A 21,142-nucleotide genomic window follows, 5' to 3' on the forward strand; every position below is an offset into this window, starting at 1 on the left:
GTAAGACCGGATGGAGGAGGAGAGGTAGTGAATATTCGTCCTGAGATGCTTCGCTTCGGAATGAAAAATCTAGTATTATGCACCATAGGTATTAGCACGGCGCCACGCGCATAGTAGATATATAGCCTTCATGAAGTGTATACATGCAATTCGTACACCTGGCAATACATATATATTGGGCTACTGCATTCTGCCACTGGGTACAGCTGAAGGTTAGTTATTTACTGAGCTAGACACTTATGAGTATCTGATCGGGCTCGCTGTGAGCGTAACAAAAGCAGATGTGGAGACGGACTGTCATATATATCCTCCATTGCTGACCAGGGTGTTATATCTAAATTTGCGATCTTCCTGCATCAACCAGCACCAAGTGGTCGAGCAGTAACTCGGCTGACGCATCTTCCTTGGTCTAGTGGTCATGATTTCCGCTTGTCATTAACACCGATAAGCGCGGGAGACCGGGGTTCGATTCCCCGAGGGAGAGTCTTTTTTTGCATCAAGTTCATACTAATCATATTTGATGATCGATTCTTCGCAAGTACCCAGTCCTCCTTTGAGCGCAACCTGATCAATGATCAAGAACATTGGATAAATACAACACCCGATCTATTTATTTTTCTCTGCAGACATCACTTTCCTGCCTCCAAGGTTAACTCAACCCTTTCAGCCATTTAGGAAGTCACGGGACCTCATTCAACCCTAGAGCGGGGCAAGAAAACTGGGCCCACATGAGATACTCCCACATATAGCCAAACCTTTTCCCATCTTTCATCAAGGCCGGCTGGCCCAATGGCAAGGCGCTTGACTACGAATCAAGAGATTGCAGGTTCGACCCCTGCGTCGGTCACATCTTTTTGGCTCCTTCATCTCATGGTGCTACTCTCTTTTTGAACCTCTGATATCAATAAATATAGATAGATGTGGTTAATGTCAGAACTTTCTAAGTCTTCAGAGTCACAATCTGCACATATCTTGGTCTATTGGTCGCTCTAATCGTGACCAGAAGACTCAAAGGCCACTATCGAGCTCCTACAAGATGTCTGGTTATTCGGCCAATGACTCGACGTTTCATAATAAAGTTCGCATGAACAGTCTGGAGAGAAATGAGTGAAGAACATTGATAGCTTTTCATTTTGTTTTATCATTCACAGTGAATCAATACCGTAGGAGGGCAAGGCGAGCAACTGAAAGTTATCCAAGAGCCCATAGATGGCTCCGGGGTTACTGATACGAGAAACACCAGAGCGCTACTAAACAGCATGGAGTCCAGTTCAGCCAATATAAACGATGCATTGCTCAAGGTAAATAGTGCTATAGATCACAAAAAGCCCTCTTTGTCTTCTCATTGCTTTATTAAACCACCAAAAGTCATTGAAACTTCGTGCCATGCAGACCCATTACTAGGTCAGTGAAGGGGCCCTTTCCAAACTGGAGAGGTAGCTCAGAAGAAACAATAATCTTATGATATATTACATCTTGCGCTTCCTTCATGAGAAGACAAAATTTGCATTCAGTCCATCTGAGAACTGACTGATACCAATAGTGTCACAGTCTTGCCACACGCCTTAGGTGTCAGTTTCAAAATAAACCCTGCCAAAGCAAATATTGCACCGACACGGATGTTCATTTGACTTCCGAACATCTCTCCAGTGCCTTATACAAATGACTGAAAGTCTCATCATGGAAGCCCTGGACTTCTGCTTATTCATGTGCTAGGAGAGTTCCACTCATCATCTTCCGCCAACCACCAACTATAAGATCTCCATGGCTAGCTCGGGGGCCGAGAAAGAATAGACTGCCATTATTTTAGGAGTAGAGCCGTTGAGCCGTTAATTTAGCCAGAATATCCTTAAAAGAGGCCTCAGTATTTTCTCGATCTTCCCCAGCTAAGGTAAAATCATCTCACGAACTCAGACCGATGGACGAACTCAGCCTCGATCGACTCTGCACTCGCTGGGTCAAACGGAAGCCCTTGCACCATGAGTGGGATATGTGGTGTAAAGGCAGAATCGATGTGGGTATTGAAGCGCGCGTAGTCGCTATACGCACTTTCGTCCCGCTGGCTTAGCGGCACTAACATTGCCAACTCAATGGGATAGGTGAAGTCAAGTGTTTGCTCAGGAAATAGATGGCCTGATACACAGTCTGGATAGTTTTCTTGCAGATAAATCGCGATTCCAAATGAATCACCGACGATGGCGTTGTTGGCCGGATCGGTGATCATGGGCAGCGTATAGAAGTCGCTGCCGTCGGCAAACTTCCGTCCAGGGGGTGCGCCGACACTCTGGCGAACTTGGCTGATATCTAGAGGGGGCAATCATTTCGCGGAGTGCGGGACACATTTGAAGTTCAATGCATAGTGAGCCTTCCATGTGTAAGTGGCGCTCCTCGATTCTTCAAATGGAGGGCGGAACGCGATGGCATAGAAGGTAATAGCGGAGGATGGAGTCTGGGAGTCCGACGAGATGGTGATTTGACAAGCAGAATGTGAATATCAAGATTCAATGCTTCAATAAATAAAACAAATATGCTTTCACTTGGAAGTTAGAGTTCCCGCCGGACCACGCCGTATTAACACTATTCAAGTTCGACTGTATTTGAGGTTATTAGCGAATCTCGCTTTACAGTGCAGAGATAGCTATCATCTTGTCGAGGCGAAAAAGACTTCATTTGGTGCGCTGGTCATGTTTTCAAAAGATAGGTAGAAATTCAATGCTTTAAAGATTGGGATTGTAATGATGGAAGAGAGTGCGGGTCTTGCATAAGTCGACGCGCCAATAATACGTAGATTGAATTACGAACAAAGGCTAAGCATATAGACCAAGAGGCCATCTGTCAAATTAATATAACGAATTGAAGCAAATAATTATATGCGCACCCTTCAACCAGGGTATTGCTGGCTGTATTTCAGAGGCGTGATATAAGAACTATCCAAGTCATTCATCACAATTATTTCATCAGTAGGCTGACAGCCCAAGGAACACTCAGCCCGCGCAGGTCTCCATAGTGCTGTCCGACACCCAGGAAGACAATGGGAATACCCGTAGCATGGACCATACTGACAAGCGTTCCCACCATATCACCCACTGTGTCACACTTGCTAATGATGAAGCCGTCCAGATTCCGGCCAGTTCCAAAGGCCTGGTTAAAGTTTCTCGCCTGCATGACGCTGTCGGTTCCAACTAGCGCCTCTCCAACCATGAAGATCTTGTCCGGCTGGGCAAACTTAGCGAACTTCTCAAGTGAGGACATAAGTCGCTGGTCATTGTGGCGACGGCCAGCCGTGTCGATCAAGACAACATCAAACTTGTTGGCGGCGGCATAGTCCACCGCATCTTTGGCAACGTTGGCAGCATCTTTGCCGTAGCCCTTCTCATATAGCTCCACTTCGCCGACATTCTCACGGGCACTGAGTTCTTTCAGGTTGCGGGCATGGACACGCAATTGCTCCACGGCACCAGACCGAAAGGTGTCACAAGCCGCAATGAGGACTCGGTAGTTGTTCTGCAGGAGAAAGAAGCAAATTTTGCTCAAATTAGTCGATTTGCCTACCCCATTGACGCCGACGATAGACATGACATAAGGCCGAGGCGCATGCTGCTTTGTGGTTGGCGCAGTCACGGCATTGATCTCCCGCAGTAGGTCCAAGGAAGAAGTTGGAGTCAGAATCTTGCGCAGTGACGCTTCCATAGCAATGCGGAGAGCAGCATCAACACTCTGGAAATTGGCGGTTTTCTTGCCGACCAGCTCGCGCTCAACACCCTCACAAAGACGAACAGCGGCTTCACGAGCAACGTTTTTCTTCAAAAGATGGTCTTCCATGGCCTTTAACGGCTTCTCGAGGTCGGCAGCACTCAAAACTTTGCCACCAACAATGTTGCGGAAAAAGCCTCCAATTGCATTGAAGCCGGTGCCTACAACGCCGGATGTCGCGCTATCCTTGCTCTTCTCGGCATCTGCATTTTCGAGAATATTGTGAACCTCGTCGCCCAAATCCTTCAACACGAATTGTCCTTTTCCAGTCCTGGTGCCCATTTCTTCTTGAGAGACCGCCTCGACAACTGGACCAGCGGCATCTGTGTCGGCTGCCGGGGCCGAGTAATCCAGAATCTCTCCATCATCTTCATCCGCAAATCCACTGGCATCCCATTTGCGCATCTTCTTTGCAGAGCCCTTGGGAGTAGATTTCCCCTTTCGAGAATGTTCGTCACCTGACGAGGCGTTGGCGCTTGCATTTGCCGCTTTGCGTGCGCGACGCGAGACTCGACCCGCAGGTCCGGTCTTTCCAGTGAAGATGTGACTTGCGATGGGAGTCGAAGACCTAGAAGTATCAGGAGTTGCCGGTGGCGTGCCCTCGTCAGAGGTCGCCCCGGCTAGCGCAGCGCCATGCTGCGCTGCAGTTTTGTTAGCATATAATTATTGAATCGAAGCCGGTCAATGATCTACATACCCTTCAAGAGACCAGGCACCGGCGGCGGCGGCGGACCACCATTATCCGATGAGACAAGCGGGTCTTTTCTTTCCCCAGTCTCAGCAGCATACGTCTCAGCGACGCTACCAGTGTTGTCCTCGAGCTCCCGCACTTGTTGTTCAAAGTATGGATCGAATCGGTAGGTGGTAATTCTTACTCGGTTCCCCTTCAGTTGGTCTTTGTACAGGTCGACGAAGATAGTTGATATATTCTCAAGGAGTTTATCGATCCATCCAAGGTGCAGCAGCGATTGGTAGACGGCCTGTAGAGAGCGCCGGTGAGTTTTATGAATCGGGCGAACCAGAGGGTTTAGAGATACGCGACAGTCTTAAACTTACCACAAAGATCAAATTGAACTCCTTCGATTTCCTCCACTTGAGCGTATATTTCTCCTTTTTGAAAACGGGCGAAACCCCGCTGCCCAGAGCGCTCTGCGGCACGACTTTCTCTTCGATAAAAACGTCGTTGATCAGGCTGTTAATGACATGCGACCCCACTGGTGCGTAGGACTTGGACCATAGGACCACACCAGAGGTTGTGAGGATTTCAAATGCTTCCAACATCCTAAGGTCTGCTCCGAAAGGGTGGAAAAGAAATCCAAAGGGGGTATCTTGCGGTGGAAAAGGGGGGTGTAGAGGTGGGAATGGTCGTGGTGGCGGATCGGGCAAAAGCGAATGTTGGAGCTCGGAGGCAGAGCGGATCTCTTCAGCCACGTATAAACACCTCGACTTTAACCACCTAGTCTTCCAACACCCCCAACCTTGCCCCTCGACGCAGCACACAACCCCCATCCTACCTAGTGCTCTCTCTTCCGCTCTCTCCTGTTTCTTCAGGAACACTATGTATCGGGGATCCTTCGCACCGCCGCCCGCGCAGTCGCCGCCTCTTCACCACCCCGTCCCGCAGCATGTTTCGACCGTCCCGATGATGCGCTCTCCACCACCTCCTTCTCAACAGACACCGAATGCCGGATATAGTGGTACTGGGGGAGGTAACCCCTACCAGCCATCTCCTGCACAAGGCAGTAGTGGGACATATGCGCCTGGATTTGGTGGATTCATGACCGATCCCACTGCGCAGATGGGGTTTCAGGTCGGCAAGAGTGCCATGATGGCTGGACAGGAATACATGGAGCAGAACGTAGGTATGCCGGATTCGCCAGAAATACTTTGACCAATCCCATTGACCGCGACCTCTAGTTCAACCGCTACGTCTCTATCCCTGCACTGAAGCACTACTTTAATGTCTCCAACTCCTATGTCCTCAGCAAGATCGCCCTTGTCCTCTTCCCTTGGCGACATAAGCCCTGGTCTCGCCAGCAGGCTCGAATGGCGGCGAACGCTACCGGTCCGAATGGACAAATTGTCCAGCAGCAGTACTCCTCCATGTTCCTGCCTCCGCGGGATGACCTCAACTCGCCGGACATGTACATCCCCGTCATGGCTTTGGTCACATACATTCTCCTCTCAGTATTGCTGGCCGGGTTCCGAGGCAACTTCCACCCAGAGCTTCTGGGGTCGATCACCACCACGGCCATTGCCGTGATCATTTTCGAGATTCTGTGTCTGAAGATGGCCATGTACATCCTGACCATCAACAACGACTCGCAGCTACTGGACTTGGTTGCGTACTCGGGCTACAAATTTGTGGGCATTATTGTTACCCTAGTGGCTTCCGAAATCTTCACTCCGGGACGAGGCACTGGTGGTTGGGTTGGCTGGACCGTCTTTGTGTATACATTTTTGGCGAATGCGTTCTTCTTGGTAAGCCTGCATATCTCGCTGTGATACTCCCGCTGCAAATGCTAACCTAGGCTGGGCACCTCTAGCTCCGCTCATTGAAATATGTCCTGCTTCCCGACTCGACTGACTCCTCTATGCGAGCTGGTGCGATGCACACTGTCGCTCGGTCTCAGCGCAACCGCCGCACTCAGTTCCTATTTGTCTACTCATACATCATCCAATTTGTATTCATGTGGGTGCTCAGTCGTGAGGGCCCGTCTTCAGTGGCTGCGAATGCCAGCTCATGATCAATGGCACGAGGTTGTGGAACGCCAGGGTGCATGGAGGATTGGTATAGACTGGGTTAGTGGGAAGCATGACTCTCGGAGCTGGATGGGAAAATTGCTTTCAAGGACTGAGGGGATGAAGGCCTGGCTTCAAATCACGATATAGCATGACGTTATTGTAATCAAAATTATCTACATTTTCAAATAAGCTCTTGATTAAAGATAAAGTACTTACGCTAAAGAAGAACAGGGTTTACGGTTATTTATGAAGACAAAGAGTACTGATTAAATAATCGTGTATTATTACTATCGACTCTATGGGCACATAGGCCATGGCCAGATGGTGTTGGCCGTCAATCTGGGCCGTTGACATCTCCGCTCGATGTGAAAGAAACTGATTAATCCTAGCCAAGGTTAGAAAATGATCTCAACCAAAGCGTCAAGTGAAGCAAGTCAAGTGTGTGAAGGTCCTCAGAGATCTTGGTGATAAGGTAAATTTCAGTTGCCAGAGGCATCAATTACTATCTAGGCGTGATAAAGTGTGTAATCATCGGGCCAGGGGGAAGGGCAATGGAAAAGTGGTGCAGTTGAGAGTCGAAAGACTCCAAATCCAGTGTACGTACCTCTTGAATGGTTGTAGGCCAGGCATCATGGCCGTTGCCAGACAAGACGAAGCTTCAAGATCGGTGAGCCTAGATAATCTTCGAGCTGTTAGCCATAAAGCTCATTGAAAGCAATAGAAAAACATGAACAGGTTCAAGTGAGAGTGCATCAGAATATGTAAGAAAATTAAATATCATCCAGCAGCGCTGTATCGAAACTCCGGCGAGAGCTTCACAGACGCTGGGTCAATCGCAAATTACCGCATCATTTAAGCAGACGAGACAAGGTGTAGCGAGGGAAATACGTACCATGAGGATATGCTGTACCAAGCAGTAGTTAGTCTTGGTTGAAAATGTCAGTTAAATGGAAGAATTGCCGAAAAGGCAAGAAGAGCAAGCTTGATGCTCATGTGAAGACAACAACAAAATGTCGCGAAGAAAAAACCGCAAGAAAAGCTACTCATCGGAACAATGTTGTGCCGGGTTCCGTCAATTGCTGACTTAAGCCAACCCTAGACCGGCCGCGAGTGGCCCGCTAAGCGAGACGATGTGTGGGCACATCCGAATTTCGCAGAGGCAACTTTGGACAATCCGACTTCTTTCGACAACAACCCTCCCGACTTATCCCAACCCGGTTGTCGACCGTGAGTGTGATCGCTACGAAACCTGCAGGAGTGCATGCGCTGAAACTTTTCTTTGTGTCCAGAATTTCGCCATGGCCGATATCGATGTCAAGCTCGCTTCCTGGAAGCTGGTCGAGGTTGGCCGCCTCGTCCTGATCCGCCGTGGCCCCTTCGCTGGCAAGCTCGCCGCCATTGTTGAGATTGTCGACCACCGCCGTGTACGTTACAAGCGCCCCTTCGTGAAAATCCCGCAACAGTTATCCCCGAGAATCCGATACTGCAAATTGGACGGAGACTTGGGGAAGGCCGCCTAGATCCCCGAGCGAACAAGTGTATTGACATGCGATTTCTTTTGCTACAGGTCCTCGTCGACGGTCCCTCTGGTGAGGAGCAGAAGATCGTGCCCCGTCACGTTCTTCCCCTCGCTCACGCCACTCTCACCCCCTTCACCATCCCCAAACTTCCCCGTTCTGCCGGTACCGGCCCTGTCAAGAAGCTGTGGGCGAAGAACGAGATCGATGGCAAGTGGGCCAAGTCTAGCTTTGCCCAGAAGTCCGACCGCGCTGAGCGCCGCAAGAACCTGACCGACTTCGAGCGCTTCAAGGTTCTGCGTCTCCGCAAGCAGGTACGTTTGAATGAACCGGAGCGAACCCGAGGGATGGTGTGCGCCGGTCGTGCGCCTGCTGAACCTCGATCGCGACCAACATCGCCATTCTTATCGAAACCCGGAGAATTTGCCTCTAACCATCTTTCTAGGCTCGCTACGAGGTCCAGAAGTCCCACGCCAAGGTCCGGGCTGCCGCTGCCAAGTCATAAATGATTACGAGGGTTCGGTGCATTGGATGAAGGAGGTGTCCTGGGACGGGTTTCCAAAGCTGGCATTTGACCAGCAAATTCGCTGTATGCATTTAATCATCTACAGCTAAAATGATTCAAATTCCTTGATATCCCGGCAAGGGCTTGTGTCATAGTATCTCTACGTCTAGGCCTCAACGGCTCCTCTTTTTTTGATAGATTTGGGACTCAATTTCCCTCGAAATGGAGGAATTGAGGTAAATCAATTTATGTAAAAAAAGATGACGAGAGAAGATGTTCTTCTTTGTTTTTGTAAAGCTTTAATTTATACGCCGAAAATTGTATATATCGTAGATCGCTGCCCAGGGAGCACCTCATGAGGTCGGTATAGGGCAATGTGTGGGAGTCCGGGGTGGGTGTAACCGCCTCGCTAACGATTTTCGGCCGGTCGGGCTGCCGCACAGCTACGTGAACCTTCGCCCTCACGACCAACAAAATCCATCCCGCGTCCACCATCACTCGATATCTGTGTTTCAGGTGCGTTGATGAACTTCTACCGTCGTCCATTCGAATTTCTATCGTCGAAAACCCTTGTTCCCCGACGGTTGTGCGATTTCTGGGGGTTCTTTGGATCTGCCCACTATATTGCCCGCCCTCCCACTCTCTCCCACCTTGTCCGAGCTCTGGCGATTTGCGCAACACACAAGCTAACATCAAACCTGATCAATTCCTCTGATAGATTCACTCTCCATACACACATTCACAATGGCCGATCCCCGTGTTGAAGAGCTTCCCGATGAGGAGGTCCCCCAGACCAACGTCGAGGACGTTGGCAGCGACTCTGAGTCCGAGACCGAGCCCACCATCCCCGGCGGCGCTGCTGTCACCATCCACTCTCGCGGCGAGAAGAAGGCTCGCAAGGCCATTGCCAAGCTTGGCCTGAAGCACGTCCCCGGCATCACCCGTGTCACTCTCCGCCGCCCCAAGAACGTACGTGATATAACCTTTCGTCGAATCAATGGAATCAGATTCCACGAACATTGCGCACTCTTGTTTCGAACCAATCCTTTGTCCGAATCATAGCGGAACCAATCCTACGGCTCTTTGAACCATCTATACCATGGGCAGATAGCTAATCTCCATGTGCTTATAGATCCTCTTCGTCGTCAACCAGCCCGACGTCTACCGCTCCCCCTCCAGCAACACCTGGATGTATGTGGCATTTCGACCCGCCTACTCTCATTGGATACCTTGACTGACTTTTTACCATAGCATCTTCGGTGAGGCCAAGATTGAGGACCTGAACGCTCAGGCTCAGGCCTCCGCCGCCCAGCAGCTGGCTGCCGCCGAGGCTGCCGAGCACGCCGGTCACGACCACGACCATGACCACGACCACGACCACGGCAAGGGCAAGGCCCCTGAAGCCGATGCCAAGAAGGATGAGGAGGAGGATGATGGTGAGGAGGTCGACGAGAGCGGTCTGGAGGCCAAGGATATCGAGCTCGTCATGGCACAGGCTAGCGTGTCCCGCAAGAAGGCCGTTAAGGCCCTCCGGGAGAACGACAATGATATTGTGAACTCCATCATGGCTCTCAGCATATAATGAGATTTCCTGACGCGGTCGGCGCAGTTCTCTTGAAAGGCTTGGGTTTCGCAACCTGATGGATATCTATCGTGGATTGCTTGAGTGTACACAAATCAACCCCAAAAAGAATTGAACCAACTTCAATATATCATCTATTGCACTGTATATTTTCAAGTTCCCATAATTCCAACTCCTTCGGAGGAAAAAAGAGAAAGAGATAAATATCCATATTTTGAAATCAGCTAGATCCATTTGCATGGAGAGTCGTCTTGGAGGAACCCTTGAAGACGACCACCCGATGCTCGGATGCCGGGTCGTCACGTGCCACCCGCATCCAAACCTTTCCGAGTCAAACTCGCCTGTCCGGCACCTCCCTGCACATCGAACCTCCCCCTCTTCTCTCCACCTCCACCACTCATATTCCCTCTCGTCACAATGGCAGCTGTAGGTGTCACTCTCCTCATGAACATGCGCGGCATGTGATGGCCCCCGACATTGGAAGAGAACGAGGCCCGCTAACCGAAAATCCCCCTACCCGAAACAGCGCAGCGCCGCTCTCAAGATCGACTGGGCCAAGGTCACGACCTCCCTCGGCCTCCGCGGCCAGACTGCCGCCTCTCTGCAGTCCTTCAAGAAGCGCAACGATGATGCCCGCCGCAAGGTCCAGGTCCTTTCCGAGCAGCCCCAGACCATCGACTTCGCCCACTACCGCGGCCTCCTCAAGAACCAGGCCGTCATCGACGAGATCGAGAACCACTTCAAGTCTTTCAAGCCCGCCTCCTACGATGTCAGCCGCCAGCTGAAGGCCATCGACGCCTTCGAGGCCCAGGCCGTGCAGAACGCCGAGCAGACCAAGGGCAAGATCGACGCTGAGCTCGTCAACCTGCAGAAGACCTTGGAGAACATCGAGACTGCCCGCCCCTTCGAGGACCTCACTGTCGTACGTATTTTTGTCACCTATGGGTGTTGTTGGGCCGATTGCTTATTGCCATTTACTGCTAGGACGAGGTTGCCTCCGCCCAGCCCGAGATCGACGAGAAGACCGCCTCCCTTGTGTCGAAGGGCAAGTGGATGCCTCCGGGCTACAAGGTACGTTCGATATCACCGCACAGCCCTCTGGTATTTCTGATTTGCTCACATGGTTTTTTTCTGTGCAATAGGAGCGCTTCGGCGATCTTTCCGCTGTTTAAACGTTGGGTTTTCCGCCCAATTTTCCCTCTTATCCCCCGTGTCATCGCACTCACAGATGTATTTGTTCAATCTCAAGCATATGGCTCTTTCGCCAAGGTAAGGTTAGAGGCCTCCCATCATCTTTGGTGTGGTGGGGCGGATGGGATGTGTATAGAAACAATTCAAGCCAGATGGTTTCTGCGTTCTCTTTTGTCAACCACGGGTCCATCATCTGTAGACTGTAGATCTTGTATGCTCGAGTCAAAGAGAAAAGATTGGCTTATAAGTCGGCCCTCAAGAGGATCCCCGAGAAGATATGATAAACTGTTTAAAAAAAAAGGAAACATGTTCTTTGTAGCAAGTTCAGTAGGCCAAATCTGCGTCCCGGAAATATATCTCAACCCACCCGCCACTCTGGTAGTCCAACCAACTATCTCCATGCATAATCTGACGTCTTATTATTCCTATTTTTAGTTCTTGTTCAATTGTCTGAATCATGTTTGCACTTGCTCATATTTCCTGCTTTATGAGACCTTGGACAGGGACAATTGTTTCTTGCCTCTTCATCCCGCAGCTTATATGTACTGAGGGGCCTTCTGACTCTATCCATTGACATCATTTGCTGCAATATCTCCGGCAAGCTTCGCTCTTTCAACAACACTGGCCATCCCAAGTCAGTGGCAACTCGAATGCTTCCATCCATACAGGCCCTGCAACTCTTCTTATTTGGCCCTCAGCTGACAGCGCCACAGACATAATCTTCTAGCGCGAACTCCGTGCCTTGCCAAGACATGTCTGTTCACTTCAACTTACCCACTTCCCCCTCCTCCCTCCTCCAACAAAGAGTTGAGGTGCGCAAGTTACCCCTCGAATTGTTCATGCCTTAAATTCTGCATACCCGATATGATCGCCTCGTCCTTCTTCTCCTGTGGACGTTGCCGCCACTGAAATGAACGACATCTTTCCGAGTCTGACCAACCGTCCTGCCGTTCCTAAATTTCTGGCGTTTGCAATTGTTACCAGGCGCATGATCCAAAGAAGACAGTGTGCGAGACCGACGGTTTACAAGCCTATACTATCGAGCATTTTAGCCCTTCTGAGGTCCGGACCATGCAAATGGGCCATTCCGACCCGTTGGCCGCCTACCCATGCTCCTCACGCTTGGAGGCTCTGCCCGTGGAAATTCTGCAATTGATCTTCCTCCATAGTCTGGAGATCAATCTTCCACGGGCCTCGCCACATCTCGCCCGTGCCTTGTCCAACCCCGTTCTGTATACATGGCTGATCCGGCTTGTCTTTAGCAGCACCAACCCGGGCTCCCGCGAGAGCTTCTTTACCCCGGACTTCCTGCCCCCACCCCTCGATTTCTGGAGTTTGTCCTGGGAGAAGCGGCAGCAGCTCCAGACTGATATTCTTGCGTGTCGCTGGTGCACATTACCGTTAATAAGGCGGTGTCAGCGCGAATATGTAGCCCATGCCGTCCGTCAGAAGTGCGCTGATCTCGTTTTTTCGGAATCGGACCAAGCCGTTCTAGCTGATCTGGACTCGCGGTTCGCGAACTTGAACGATAGTGATCATGCTGTCGATGGCCATCGTGGAAAGGGGGACTTGGTGATCCCCGCGCAGCTCCCAGAGGCTGAGCGGCCGTCCGTGTCTCGCAGCGTCGACCGCAAAGTCGCATTCTGGTTTCACTTCGGGGCTGTGCAGATCCGCGAGCCGAATGAGTTTTACTTCGAGAATGATCTTTTCAGGCTACCGGCCTCTGTGGTCATCGGGCCTGGCCGGATCCCCGACAAGCTGCTGCGGCCGCCGTGGTCAGATGCCCAATTCGACTTTCTGGCACTGTTGTCCACCGACTTCTATCTAGACGAGAACGAAGGCACGGCAGAACGGTCAGAGGAAATTACAAACAACCTGATTCGCAGGCGCGAGATTGAGCCCTTCCGGCGGCTGCTGCGAATGTCGTTCCGTGCGGCGAACTGCCGCATCCCGGGGAAGTGGCCGCTGCAGTCGTCGCATTATGAAATGATTCAGCGCCGTGGGAGAAGGCCGGCGAATGAGATTGCCGCCGTGATCCTGGATGAGCGCTGGGACGAGATACCTGCGACGAGCAAAGATGGTTTGATGCGGCTCGCCGGGTCGTCATCTGCTGCACGAGACAGCGTCTAGGGTGCGAGAAGGACATGGGGTATAACTCTTTTTCCCTTCCTCTCATCTGGGAAGGAAAATTATAAATTCTTGGATACAGCCTTTGTACAATACCTCTGCATATAACCATCTATCGGGAGTGCCTAAGTCCTGGCCTCCATGCATAAACTACACATAGCTAAAGAGAAAAAAAGCGAATCAAAATCACTGAGTTTGGAACTTGCAATTCACATCCTGATATTCATGCGCCTGGGTATGTAACAGAGAGAAAGAAATGAGAAAAGTCAAGCGGAACAAAAAAAACACCAAATCCATCCAGGCCTCATCCCGCAGAAGGGGAAGATCATTGGCGAGGTACACCTAAGTTCATATCACATCATGTTCCATCGTCGTGGAGGCTTTAGTCGTCATTCGACTTGCCTCTCCCACTTCGTGGCAGTGTTCTCATATGGCAGATCTGGTCCGGCGCCGGCGACGAGCGCAGTAGCCACAGGTGAGGCAAGAGATGATTACGTCGAGGACTGTGACGACGCCATCGATGATCGCACGCAAGATAGAGCCGATGGCGTTAACGATGCCCATCAGGCAGGCGCCGATGGCAGAGAAGACGCTTTGGATCTGCAGAGGAAGATCATGTTAGTATTGATTTGGGAGGAGGATATGGGCAGGATGGGGGTAAAATATGGTACATACACAAGAGACGACGGCACCCATCTTGGTGGTTGCGTTCCCTCTGAGTGGAATGTGTAGTGAAAGAGGATTTTTGTTTTATGGTTTCGGTTTGTGGGGGATAAAAGGTCCAGAGCTGGAGGAGGCAGTGGTGTGGGTGGAAGTATCGCTGAAGGGACGCATGGTGAGAAGAGTTGCGATGTAGGGGAGAAGTAGATATTTAAAGCAGGAATGAGGAGCAGATGATGAAGACCAGTTCCTATGAGAACTTGATTACGGCAATACACAGCCAGACGAGACACAACGGTTGGATACGTAACGGTGTGTCTGGAATGGGTGAATGATAGACACGAACGGCCGCCAAAGCCTGCACAGTCGGAATGTTCCAGGGTCACGACAGGAATAGGGCTGAGACAGCACTGACGTAGGTTAATCGACTGGAGTCGAAGGGTGTGGCTTGCAGCTCAGAGGTTGAAAGAAGAATGAAGGACGAGAAGCATAGGTTCGCAGGTTTCCTAACGAAGATTGGAACGGGCTGAAGGGTGGCTCGATTCCGTCATGGCGACGCGGTGGTCGGGGTTGCTTCCTTGATTTCCAGTCGATCCCTGCCGCTGTCTCGACCCTCGTGCGGCTCCTACTGGTTGGCCGTTGGTTCTGGGTTTGCAGCCTGAGAGACTGTTCCTGTTACGAGCCCTCATCGGATCCATGAACCTCTGTCCTCAGACCCTGCGTCCCTGACGAGTGGATTGGAGCTGTATCGTTCCTCAAATGTCATTGACGTCACTCGATACGAGGACGTGAACGCCCGACTGCCTACCAAAATTGCGTGGTAGGAGACATGCTACTATTTTTCACTATGAATAAATGTTTGAAGCTCTCTAGTACCTTTCCTTTCCTTGTTCCATAGCGTCTAGCTCGATATCGAGTCTCTCCTTCAAACCCTCTCTCTACTCTTCTTTCTGCTCCTCTTACTGTTTATTGCTTCTAATATTGACATCACTTACCAGTAGTCATACTAATAGCAATGAGAGCTTCTAGCTAGAAACATAAACCCATCAGATTGTGTGGCAGCCATGATCGAGAGCGAAGGCTGGTATGTATTCTCTCCTACATAGGAGTGGTGGATCAAACTAGCACTTTTGGACCGGCAGAATAATGCGGCGGATCTGAAACATTTCCCGATTAGGAAATCGGAAGAGAATAAGCACATGACGGCACGTGATTCAAACCTCGTGGTGGCGGGGCGGGTTCCCGCCAATCAGCTCCGCCGTCTTGGAAAGAGAGGCGACTGAGGTGTTTGGAACGAAATGAGAATGAACTCCGAAGATCCCCTCCTACTTGGATGGAGGTTTGCAGCAAGATTCACGCGGAGGATCAGGTCGATGGATGTGAGCAGTCCGGTCTGCTATGGCTCCCCGCAAGGGCAATGACGGCCTCGTGACACGGAGTGGAGTTACCGTTCCCCCTGGTCATGCCCTCGACAGAGTCTCGAAGCCGAAATCTGCACGTTCCGCCTCGAAGCCGAAACGCGCCCGCGGACGTCCCTTCAAGATACCGGTCCGAAGTGATTCGTCAAATTTCCGACCTGCACTTATGAAAGGACCCTCTGCTGCCATGAGCATGGCGTCTGCGCCACCCAGCGCTCCCCGCAGGCTGTCCATGCTCGAGGCCCTACCAGTGGAGGTCATTGAGCAGATTTTCCTCCACTCGTTGAACCTGAACCTCCCTCGCGCGTCGCCCGCCCTCGCTGCAGCGGTTTCCCGAGAACACATATACAACCTGTTGATCCTCCTTGCCTGTTTCGACGACCATCCTGAATGGCCTCGCAGCGTGACAATCGAGCGCATCTTCGCTCCGCTGGAATACACTCCATTGGAGCCGAAGGCGCGTGCACGATTACAGGAGGCCGTCTTTCGATCTCGGTGGTGTACAATGGAGCGCGTGTGTGAGCAGATCCCGACCATCCAAAACTTGACCATTCACCGACACTGGTTCAATGCGGGCATCACGATGGAACCTGAGCAACAAGCCGCGCTAGAGCGGTTCATGAATCGAGAAGACGATACAGTCCGAATGTTTAACGGCCAAGGACCTCCAATGAGATCGATTGGGCCCCTCCCAGAAGCAGAGCGGCGACGCATGGCGCGAATGCCAGGCCCGCATCAATACGAGCTGCACGTTACGCCCATGCGGATGATACAACTATTCTCGCCAACATTGAAAGTTCAATCCACGTTTCCTGCGATTGGTCTGACCCATTTCCCTGACCGTCTTGTTCGTGGCCGTTCTACAGGTTTCACGCCCGGGGATGTAGCCTATCTGGAAATGCTACGCATGTGCTCGAAGAATTATTCCTGTCCCGGCATCCCTTCGCTCACCGTGACAACTGTCAACCGCACCAATCTCCACGAGGGTGTCAGCAGAGCCATCAAATCTCAGAATTACAACGCGCTTGTCTCGCTGCTCAAAATTGACGAGTTCATTTTCCGCTTTCATGAGTCCAAGTCGGGTCCAGTGTTTTACACCATTCCTCAAGATCACTTCCTGGCTGTCACCCGTTTTGGCCGTGAGAAGCCGCACCTCAACTGCGCCTTTTTCGATGCTCTCATTCGTGCCTCTGCCGAGTCCATCCCCCCAAACGCCTCCGAGATCATGGCTTGGACGCTGGACAATGTGCGACTCGGACAACGCCATCCCAGCAAATATAACGAAATTAATGGCAAATTCGCCCGCTGGTTATCAAATTTCATGTTGCGGCTGCCTGAGCAGATTGAGTTTGTCGGTGAGGATCCGACCGCGCAGCTGTTTAACTGCGGCAAATTGGATTTGCTGGATATGGAGGGCTGCCGCTTCTTGGATGAAGTGCTTGAACCTTTTCAAGGGCCTTATGAGAATTATATGGGCAAGTCTTCGTTTAATACGGAGGATTACTGGGTGAAGAAAAAGTGAAACAACCCATCGCCCTAGGGAGCTGCGTTCATGACCCTTTTTTTTGGCAGTGGCCGTGTGCTCTGCATGGTTTGATACCATTCTTTACAGATAGCGCATGTATATAGACCGATAAGCGTGAAGCTTTTGTACAATATGCACCTATATAGACTATATAATGTCTGGCGGATGGGGCTTACCTGTTCTGGCCGCCGCCTTCGTGAAAGTGCTCAGGCTCAGGCGCAGTGAGTATTATATTGTAAGCGCCTGATTTAATGCGATGCGACTCGTCCACATGCCAGGATAGAAACGCGTTACACATTGCAAAACTCAATAGATCAATAGTGACAACTGATCGGCATTACTATTCTATCTAGGGACTCAAGTTACTTAAACTATAGGATCTCTAGCACAGACCATCCATTATCTGACAATATAACTACCTGTGCGAGGTGTTACAAGGTGTTACAAAGTGCCTAAGCTGAACTATTTCTTATTTCTAGATATATAATTATTAGCAATTCTGCTTCTAGTTGCCTGACCTTCGCAAAAAATATTCTTCTAGGCGAGATCCTTCCATATCTTGCCACCCGCAAACAGCCAAATAAAATGAAGCTCCTTACTATCCTTCTTTTCTGCCTCCTTGTGTTCGTCGCCAACGCTGACCAAAAAGAAATAGACCGTCGCAAAAGGCTTGTATCATGCATTAATAAAGGATTGGTTGAGGACAACGCAAGGGTCGATGCAGTCAACACACTGAGTGGCGATGACATGGCAAAATTCGAAGAAATTGTGGACAGCGTGCTCAACAAAGAACTTCTCAAAGCACCTTCTAGCCACCATGTGAAAGAAATGTTGACAGAGATCCACAACGGAGCACAGAAAGCATTGCCAAATCTTAATCCTGCGACCGTGGACCGATTGTTGAAAACAGTGAGAAGCAGGGGTATTAAGTGTTGGAAGGAGAACCCTGCCCCCAAAAGCTAGTCCAAGTCAATTGTGCTGTGGAGCTACATATCGCTCCCAGGGCTGTCGGAGCTTCAACCAAATTGGAAAATACAGAGTCTATTTCTAGTGCCCTGATATAGACAAAGTGGGAGGAGGAATTGCTTTCGTGCGTGGGAAGTATTTTTGTTGTCTGTATGTTTTCATGCCTGAAACAAGGAACGAGAGAAGAGCCTATGTCGAGGAGAAGCTATTGAATACCGCAAGGACCAACATATTCTTCTGTGCATCCCGCCACTATCGGATCACTCGATTCTCTACCCGTTTCATATGGTATCCCGGTATACTTGGAGACTAGCACTATAACACGCTAGTCAGCGAGGCAGGAGCTATTCAGTACTCCCTGCTAGTTAGCTTAGTTTAGTAGATATTATTATATGAGGTATTATATTCTATTAGATCCTACCTTAACAAGCTTATATAGTATCCTACATTAATAGTTATAAGCCTAACTCGTAGGCGTTAGGAATGGTCCATATTCCTATGTTACTATGGAATAGGAAAACAGCCTACAATAGTCTGTCTTTGATTAGAGAATATCTTTCATAGCACATAGTCTTTACAGATTTAGCTTCACATCTCCGATAGGGGAGAAATCACTCCTACACTTTTTGCGCTCAGACAGAGTCTGTTTCCTCTCTGGAAGGCCGCCTTCCATCGTGGTGTGTGGTGGTTTTTAGCTTATTTGTTGATCTGCCTGCATGCCAGTCTTGCCGTCGAGCGCCCTGGTTCAGTAGGTGTAATATCTTGCATTAAAAGAATTATATAATTTTGAATATAAAAGCCAATATCTTTATGAACTTATCTTACAAGTGGTATATCAAATCTCTGGCGTCTGGACGGATGCTTCTGATTTCCAAACTCTCGAGTACGGCCAATCCAGGGTTCAAAGAGAGAGGATCTTCAAGAAGACCACATGACACGAGGCCAAACCCCTACATATTCCCGAGCAATCGCAGAATACCAGCAACTCGCCCTCCAAGCGTAATCTGGTACCCAGTCTCCACGACACCCTTGCACATCTCCCATGCCGAGGTCCCATCTTTCGCCCCGGATGCGCCCTCCCGCTTCTGGATGGGGTAGTCCACCCGCGGCGGAATCGCAGTTCCCATCAGCTTCGGAAACCGGTCCACGCAAACGGCTTTGAGATTGCACAGCCCGCGCAAGCCCTCGTCGCCCGCAAAGCGCCCGTATCCGGAGCCCTTCACGCCGCCGAAAGGCAGCTGCACAGCGTAGTACGCACCGAAGTCGTTGACAGACACCATGCCCGCCTCGATCCCGGACACACAGGCCTGTACGTCGGCGGCGTGGTGCCCGAAGACGCTTGCGCCGAGCGCGTAGACAGTCGAGTTTGCGATGGCGATCGCGTCGGGCACGTTTGAGGCTCGCATTACGAGGAACACTGGCGCGAAGAGTTCTTCTTGCGCGATCCGCATGTCCCGGGTGACATCGACCAGGAGGGTCGGCGCGAAATAGTGGCCTTGCGGATGCTTGGGGTGCGAGTAGCGCTTGCCGCCGGCAAGCAGGCGGGCGCCTTGGGCGATGGCTTCGGAGATCAGACCCTCCAATTTGTCGAAAGAGGCGGGCGAGATCATAGCGCCCATGTCAGGGGTTGTAGTGGAGTTGGCGGGGGTATCAAGGAGGATGGAGCCGAGGCGGAGGGCTTGGATGCGCGGCTTGACGAGCTCGATGAGCTTGTCATAGGTGCCGGGGAGGGCGACTACGCGCTCGACGCCAATGCAGTTCTGACCAGCGGATTGGAAGACGCCGCGCATGAGGATCGAAGCGATGGCGGGCAAGTTGCGGACTGTGCGAGCGTCATCGAGGATGACGGCGGGGTCTTTGCCGCCTAACTCGACGGTTACGGGGGTGAGGGATTTGGCAGCCGAGGCGCAGACTTTGTGCGCAACGGGGCGCGAGCCAATGAAGGTTAGGTGAGCGATGTCCGGGTGGGAGGTTAGCTTGTCAGCGACGGCAGGCAGGCAGACGGCGAGTTGAACCAGATCGCGCGAGTGGCCGCAGCTGGAGAGAGCGCCGCGGACGATGTCCAAGAAGAAGGCGGAGCACCAGGCGGTTTGTTCAGATGGCTTCACGATAATGGCATTGCCGGTAAACAAGGCACTTATAACAGGACCGATGAAGTTGTGGAAAGGATAGTTCCAAGATACAGCAGCGGATACAACACCAAGAGGTTCATAGGTCACCATGTTCTTTTTGTACATCATAAGAAAGTTCGTGGGTCGGCGTGATGAGAGCAGCGCCTTCTCACCGTGGTCGAGGGTCCATTTGAGCTTCTCAGCTGTCACCAGAATTTCACCGAAAGAGGCATCCACTTTGGTCTTGCCGGAGTCGAGGCAGCATGCGGTCACGATGTCATCTTGATGGTCGAGGACGTACCTGGGAAGAGATTAGTCTCAGTTGTTGGTAGGTGCTGCCAGTTGTAGAATGATATGCTCGATACGGAGTCAAGATGGCCAGGATGAGAATAGATACCAACATACTTCAACAGAGTCCGAAGAACCTTCCGGCGCTCGGAGAAAGTGGTCGTGGCCCATTCGCGCTGCGCAGCCTTCGCAGCCCGCACAGCATCATTGACATCCTCAACCTTCGCCGGTTTAATTCCATTACCCAAGACACGTCCATCGGCAGGGCAATAGCTCATAATCAATTGGTCATTCCATACCTAATATTGCACATTGCACGTTAGCTCACGTTTTCTCTCTGAAACGCCGTCCTAGCCAAGTTGCATGTCGCGTGTCCATCACTTACCCCCCGAACCTGGTCCTCCAGCAAGCGCTTCTCCACTCCTTTAACCTCATCCCACTTCTTTCCAGACCCACTGTTGCGAACTTCCGATGGCAATGGCACGTTGAAGGTGACAGCAGCCTCTCGCCGGCTCAGAATGTAAAGGTACCCCGCGTAGAGAGCAACCAGGGACAGGAGCCCGGCTCCAATCAATTGGGCGTGTTCGGCCGTTAGACAGGAGCCATGGGTATCTGCGAATGCACGCAGGGACAGCAGAATGGATGAAAGGGGTCGATCCATGCTGACGGATGTGAACTGGTGAAGTTGGGCGAGGCCCCTGGAGCGGTGATGAGGGAGAGCCTTGGAATGGTCGGGGCCGTCTTTTTTGCTGAT

The 21,142-nt window shown here is 51.1% G+C and overlaps 11 protein-coding genes across 11 annotated transcripts; 7 read left to right on the forward strand and 4 right to left on the reverse strand.

The window, feature by feature from the left end:
- Window positions 1–324: 324 nt before the first annotated feature.
- N7462_000910 (uncharacterized protein) lies at window positions 325–899 on the forward strand (the record flags this gene model as incomplete). The annotated part of the gene is made up of 2 exons (XM_057072636.1): window positions 325–648; window positions 750–899. Coding segments are annotated over 2 exons (474 nt in total), but the record flags the coding sequence as incomplete, so codon positions are not given.
- Window positions 900–1,806: 907 nt separating this feature from the next.
- Window positions 1,807–2,224, reverse strand: N7462_000911 (uncharacterized protein; the record flags this gene model as incomplete). The annotated part of the gene is made up of 2 exons (XM_057072637.1): window positions 1,807–1,848; window positions 1,907–2,224. The coding sequence occupies 2 exons, from the start codon at window positions 2,222–2,224 to the stop codon at window positions 1,807–1,809; spliced, it is 360 nt and encodes a 119-aa protein (XP_056939167.1).
- A 725-nt stretch (window positions 2,225–2,949) lies between these two features.
- N7462_000912 (signal recognition particle receptor subunit alpha) lies at window positions 2,950–5,034 on the reverse strand (the record flags this gene model as incomplete). Its single annotated transcript, XM_057072638.1, has 3 exons — window positions 2,950–4,394; window positions 4,451–4,733; window positions 4,810–5,034. The coding sequence occupies 3 exons, from the start codon at window positions 5,032–5,034 to the stop codon at window positions 2,950–2,952; spliced, it is 1,953 nt and encodes a 650-aa protein (XP_056939168.1).
- Window positions 5,035–5,311: 277 nt separating this feature from the next.
- On the forward strand, window positions 5,312–6,500 carry N7462_000913 (protein transporter YIF1; the record flags this gene model as incomplete). The annotated part of the gene is made up of 3 exons (XM_057072639.1): window positions 5,312–5,611; window positions 5,671–6,234; window positions 6,300–6,500. 3 exons carry the CDS (start codon window positions 5,312–5,314, stop codon window positions 6,498–6,500), a joined length of 1,065 nt encoding a protein of 354 aa, XP_056939169.1.
- Window positions 6,501–7,508: 1,008 nt separating this feature from the next.
- On the forward strand, window positions 7,509–8,520 carry N7462_000914 (60S ribosomal eL14 domain-containing protein; the record flags this gene model as incomplete). The annotated part of the gene is made up of 4 exons (XM_057072640.1): window positions 7,509–7,564; window positions 7,598–7,922; window positions 8,066–8,329; window positions 8,461–8,520. 4 exons carry the CDS (start codon window positions 7,509–7,511, stop codon window positions 8,518–8,520), a joined length of 705 nt encoding a protein of 234 aa, XP_056939170.1.
- A 744-nt stretch (window positions 8,521–9,264) lies between these two features.
- N7462_000915 (nascent polypeptide-associated complex subunit alpha) lies at window positions 9,265–10,102 on the forward strand (the record flags this gene model as incomplete). The annotated part of the gene is made up of 3 exons (XM_057072641.1): window positions 9,265–9,489; window positions 9,653–9,711; window positions 9,772–10,102. 3 exons carry the CDS (start codon window positions 9,265–9,267, stop codon window positions 10,100–10,102), a joined length of 615 nt encoding a protein of 204 aa, XP_056939171.1.
- Window positions 10,103–10,519: 417 nt separating this feature from the next.
- Window positions 10,520–11,274, forward strand: N7462_000916 (F1F0 ATP synthase subunit d; the record flags this gene model as incomplete). The annotated part of the gene is made up of 4 exons (XM_057072642.1): window positions 10,520–10,528; window positions 10,629–11,024; window positions 11,087–11,173; window positions 11,245–11,274. 4 exons carry the CDS (start codon window positions 10,520–10,522, stop codon window positions 11,272–11,274), a joined length of 522 nt encoding a protein of 173 aa, XP_056939172.1.
- Window positions 11,275–12,364: 1,090 nt separating this feature from the next.
- On the forward strand, window positions 12,365–13,423 carry N7462_000917 (uncharacterized protein; the record flags this gene model as incomplete). The annotated part of the gene is made up of 1 exon (XM_057072643.1): window positions 12,365–13,423. The coding sequence occupies one exon, from the start codon at window positions 12,365–12,367 to the stop codon at window positions 13,421–13,423; it is 1,059 nt and encodes a 352-aa protein (XP_056939173.1).
- A 423-nt stretch (window positions 13,424–13,846) lies between these two features.
- Window positions 13,847–14,116, reverse strand: N7462_000918 (uncharacterized protein; the record flags this gene model as incomplete). The annotated part of the gene is made up of 2 exons (XM_057072644.1): window positions 13,847–14,020; window positions 14,096–14,116. The coding sequence occupies 2 exons, from the start codon at window positions 14,114–14,116 to the stop codon at window positions 13,847–13,849; spliced, it is 195 nt and encodes a 64-aa protein (XP_056939174.1).
- A 1,362-nt stretch (window positions 14,117–15,478) lies between these two features.
- On the forward strand, window positions 15,479–17,020 carry N7462_000919 (uncharacterized protein; the record flags this gene model as incomplete). Its single annotated transcript, XM_057072645.1, has 1 exon — window positions 15,479–17,020. The coding sequence occupies one exon, from the start codon at window positions 15,479–15,481 to the stop codon at window positions 17,018–17,020; it is 1,542 nt and encodes a 513-aa protein (XP_056939175.1).
- A 1,919-nt stretch (window positions 17,021–18,939) lies between these two features.
- On the reverse strand, window positions 18,940–21,049 carry N7462_000920 (aldehyde dehydrogenase family protein; the record flags this gene model as incomplete). The annotated part of the gene is made up of 3 exons (XM_057072646.1): window positions 18,940–20,401; window positions 20,506–20,687; window positions 20,774–21,049. The coding sequence occupies 3 exons, from the start codon at window positions 21,047–21,049 to the stop codon at window positions 18,940–18,942; spliced, it is 1,920 nt and encodes a 639-aa protein (XP_056939176.1).
- Window positions 21,050–21,142: the final 93 nt, after the last annotated feature.

Source organism: Penicillium macrosclerotiorum (assembly GCF_028827735.1).
Source record: "Penicillium macrosclerotiorum strain IBT 26536 chromosome Unknown utg000001l_segment0_segment0, whole genome shotgun sequence".
In the NCBI taxonomy this organism is placed as follows: Eukaryota; Fungi; Ascomycota; class Eurotiomycetes; order Eurotiales; family Aspergillaceae; genus Penicillium; species Penicillium macrosclerotiorum.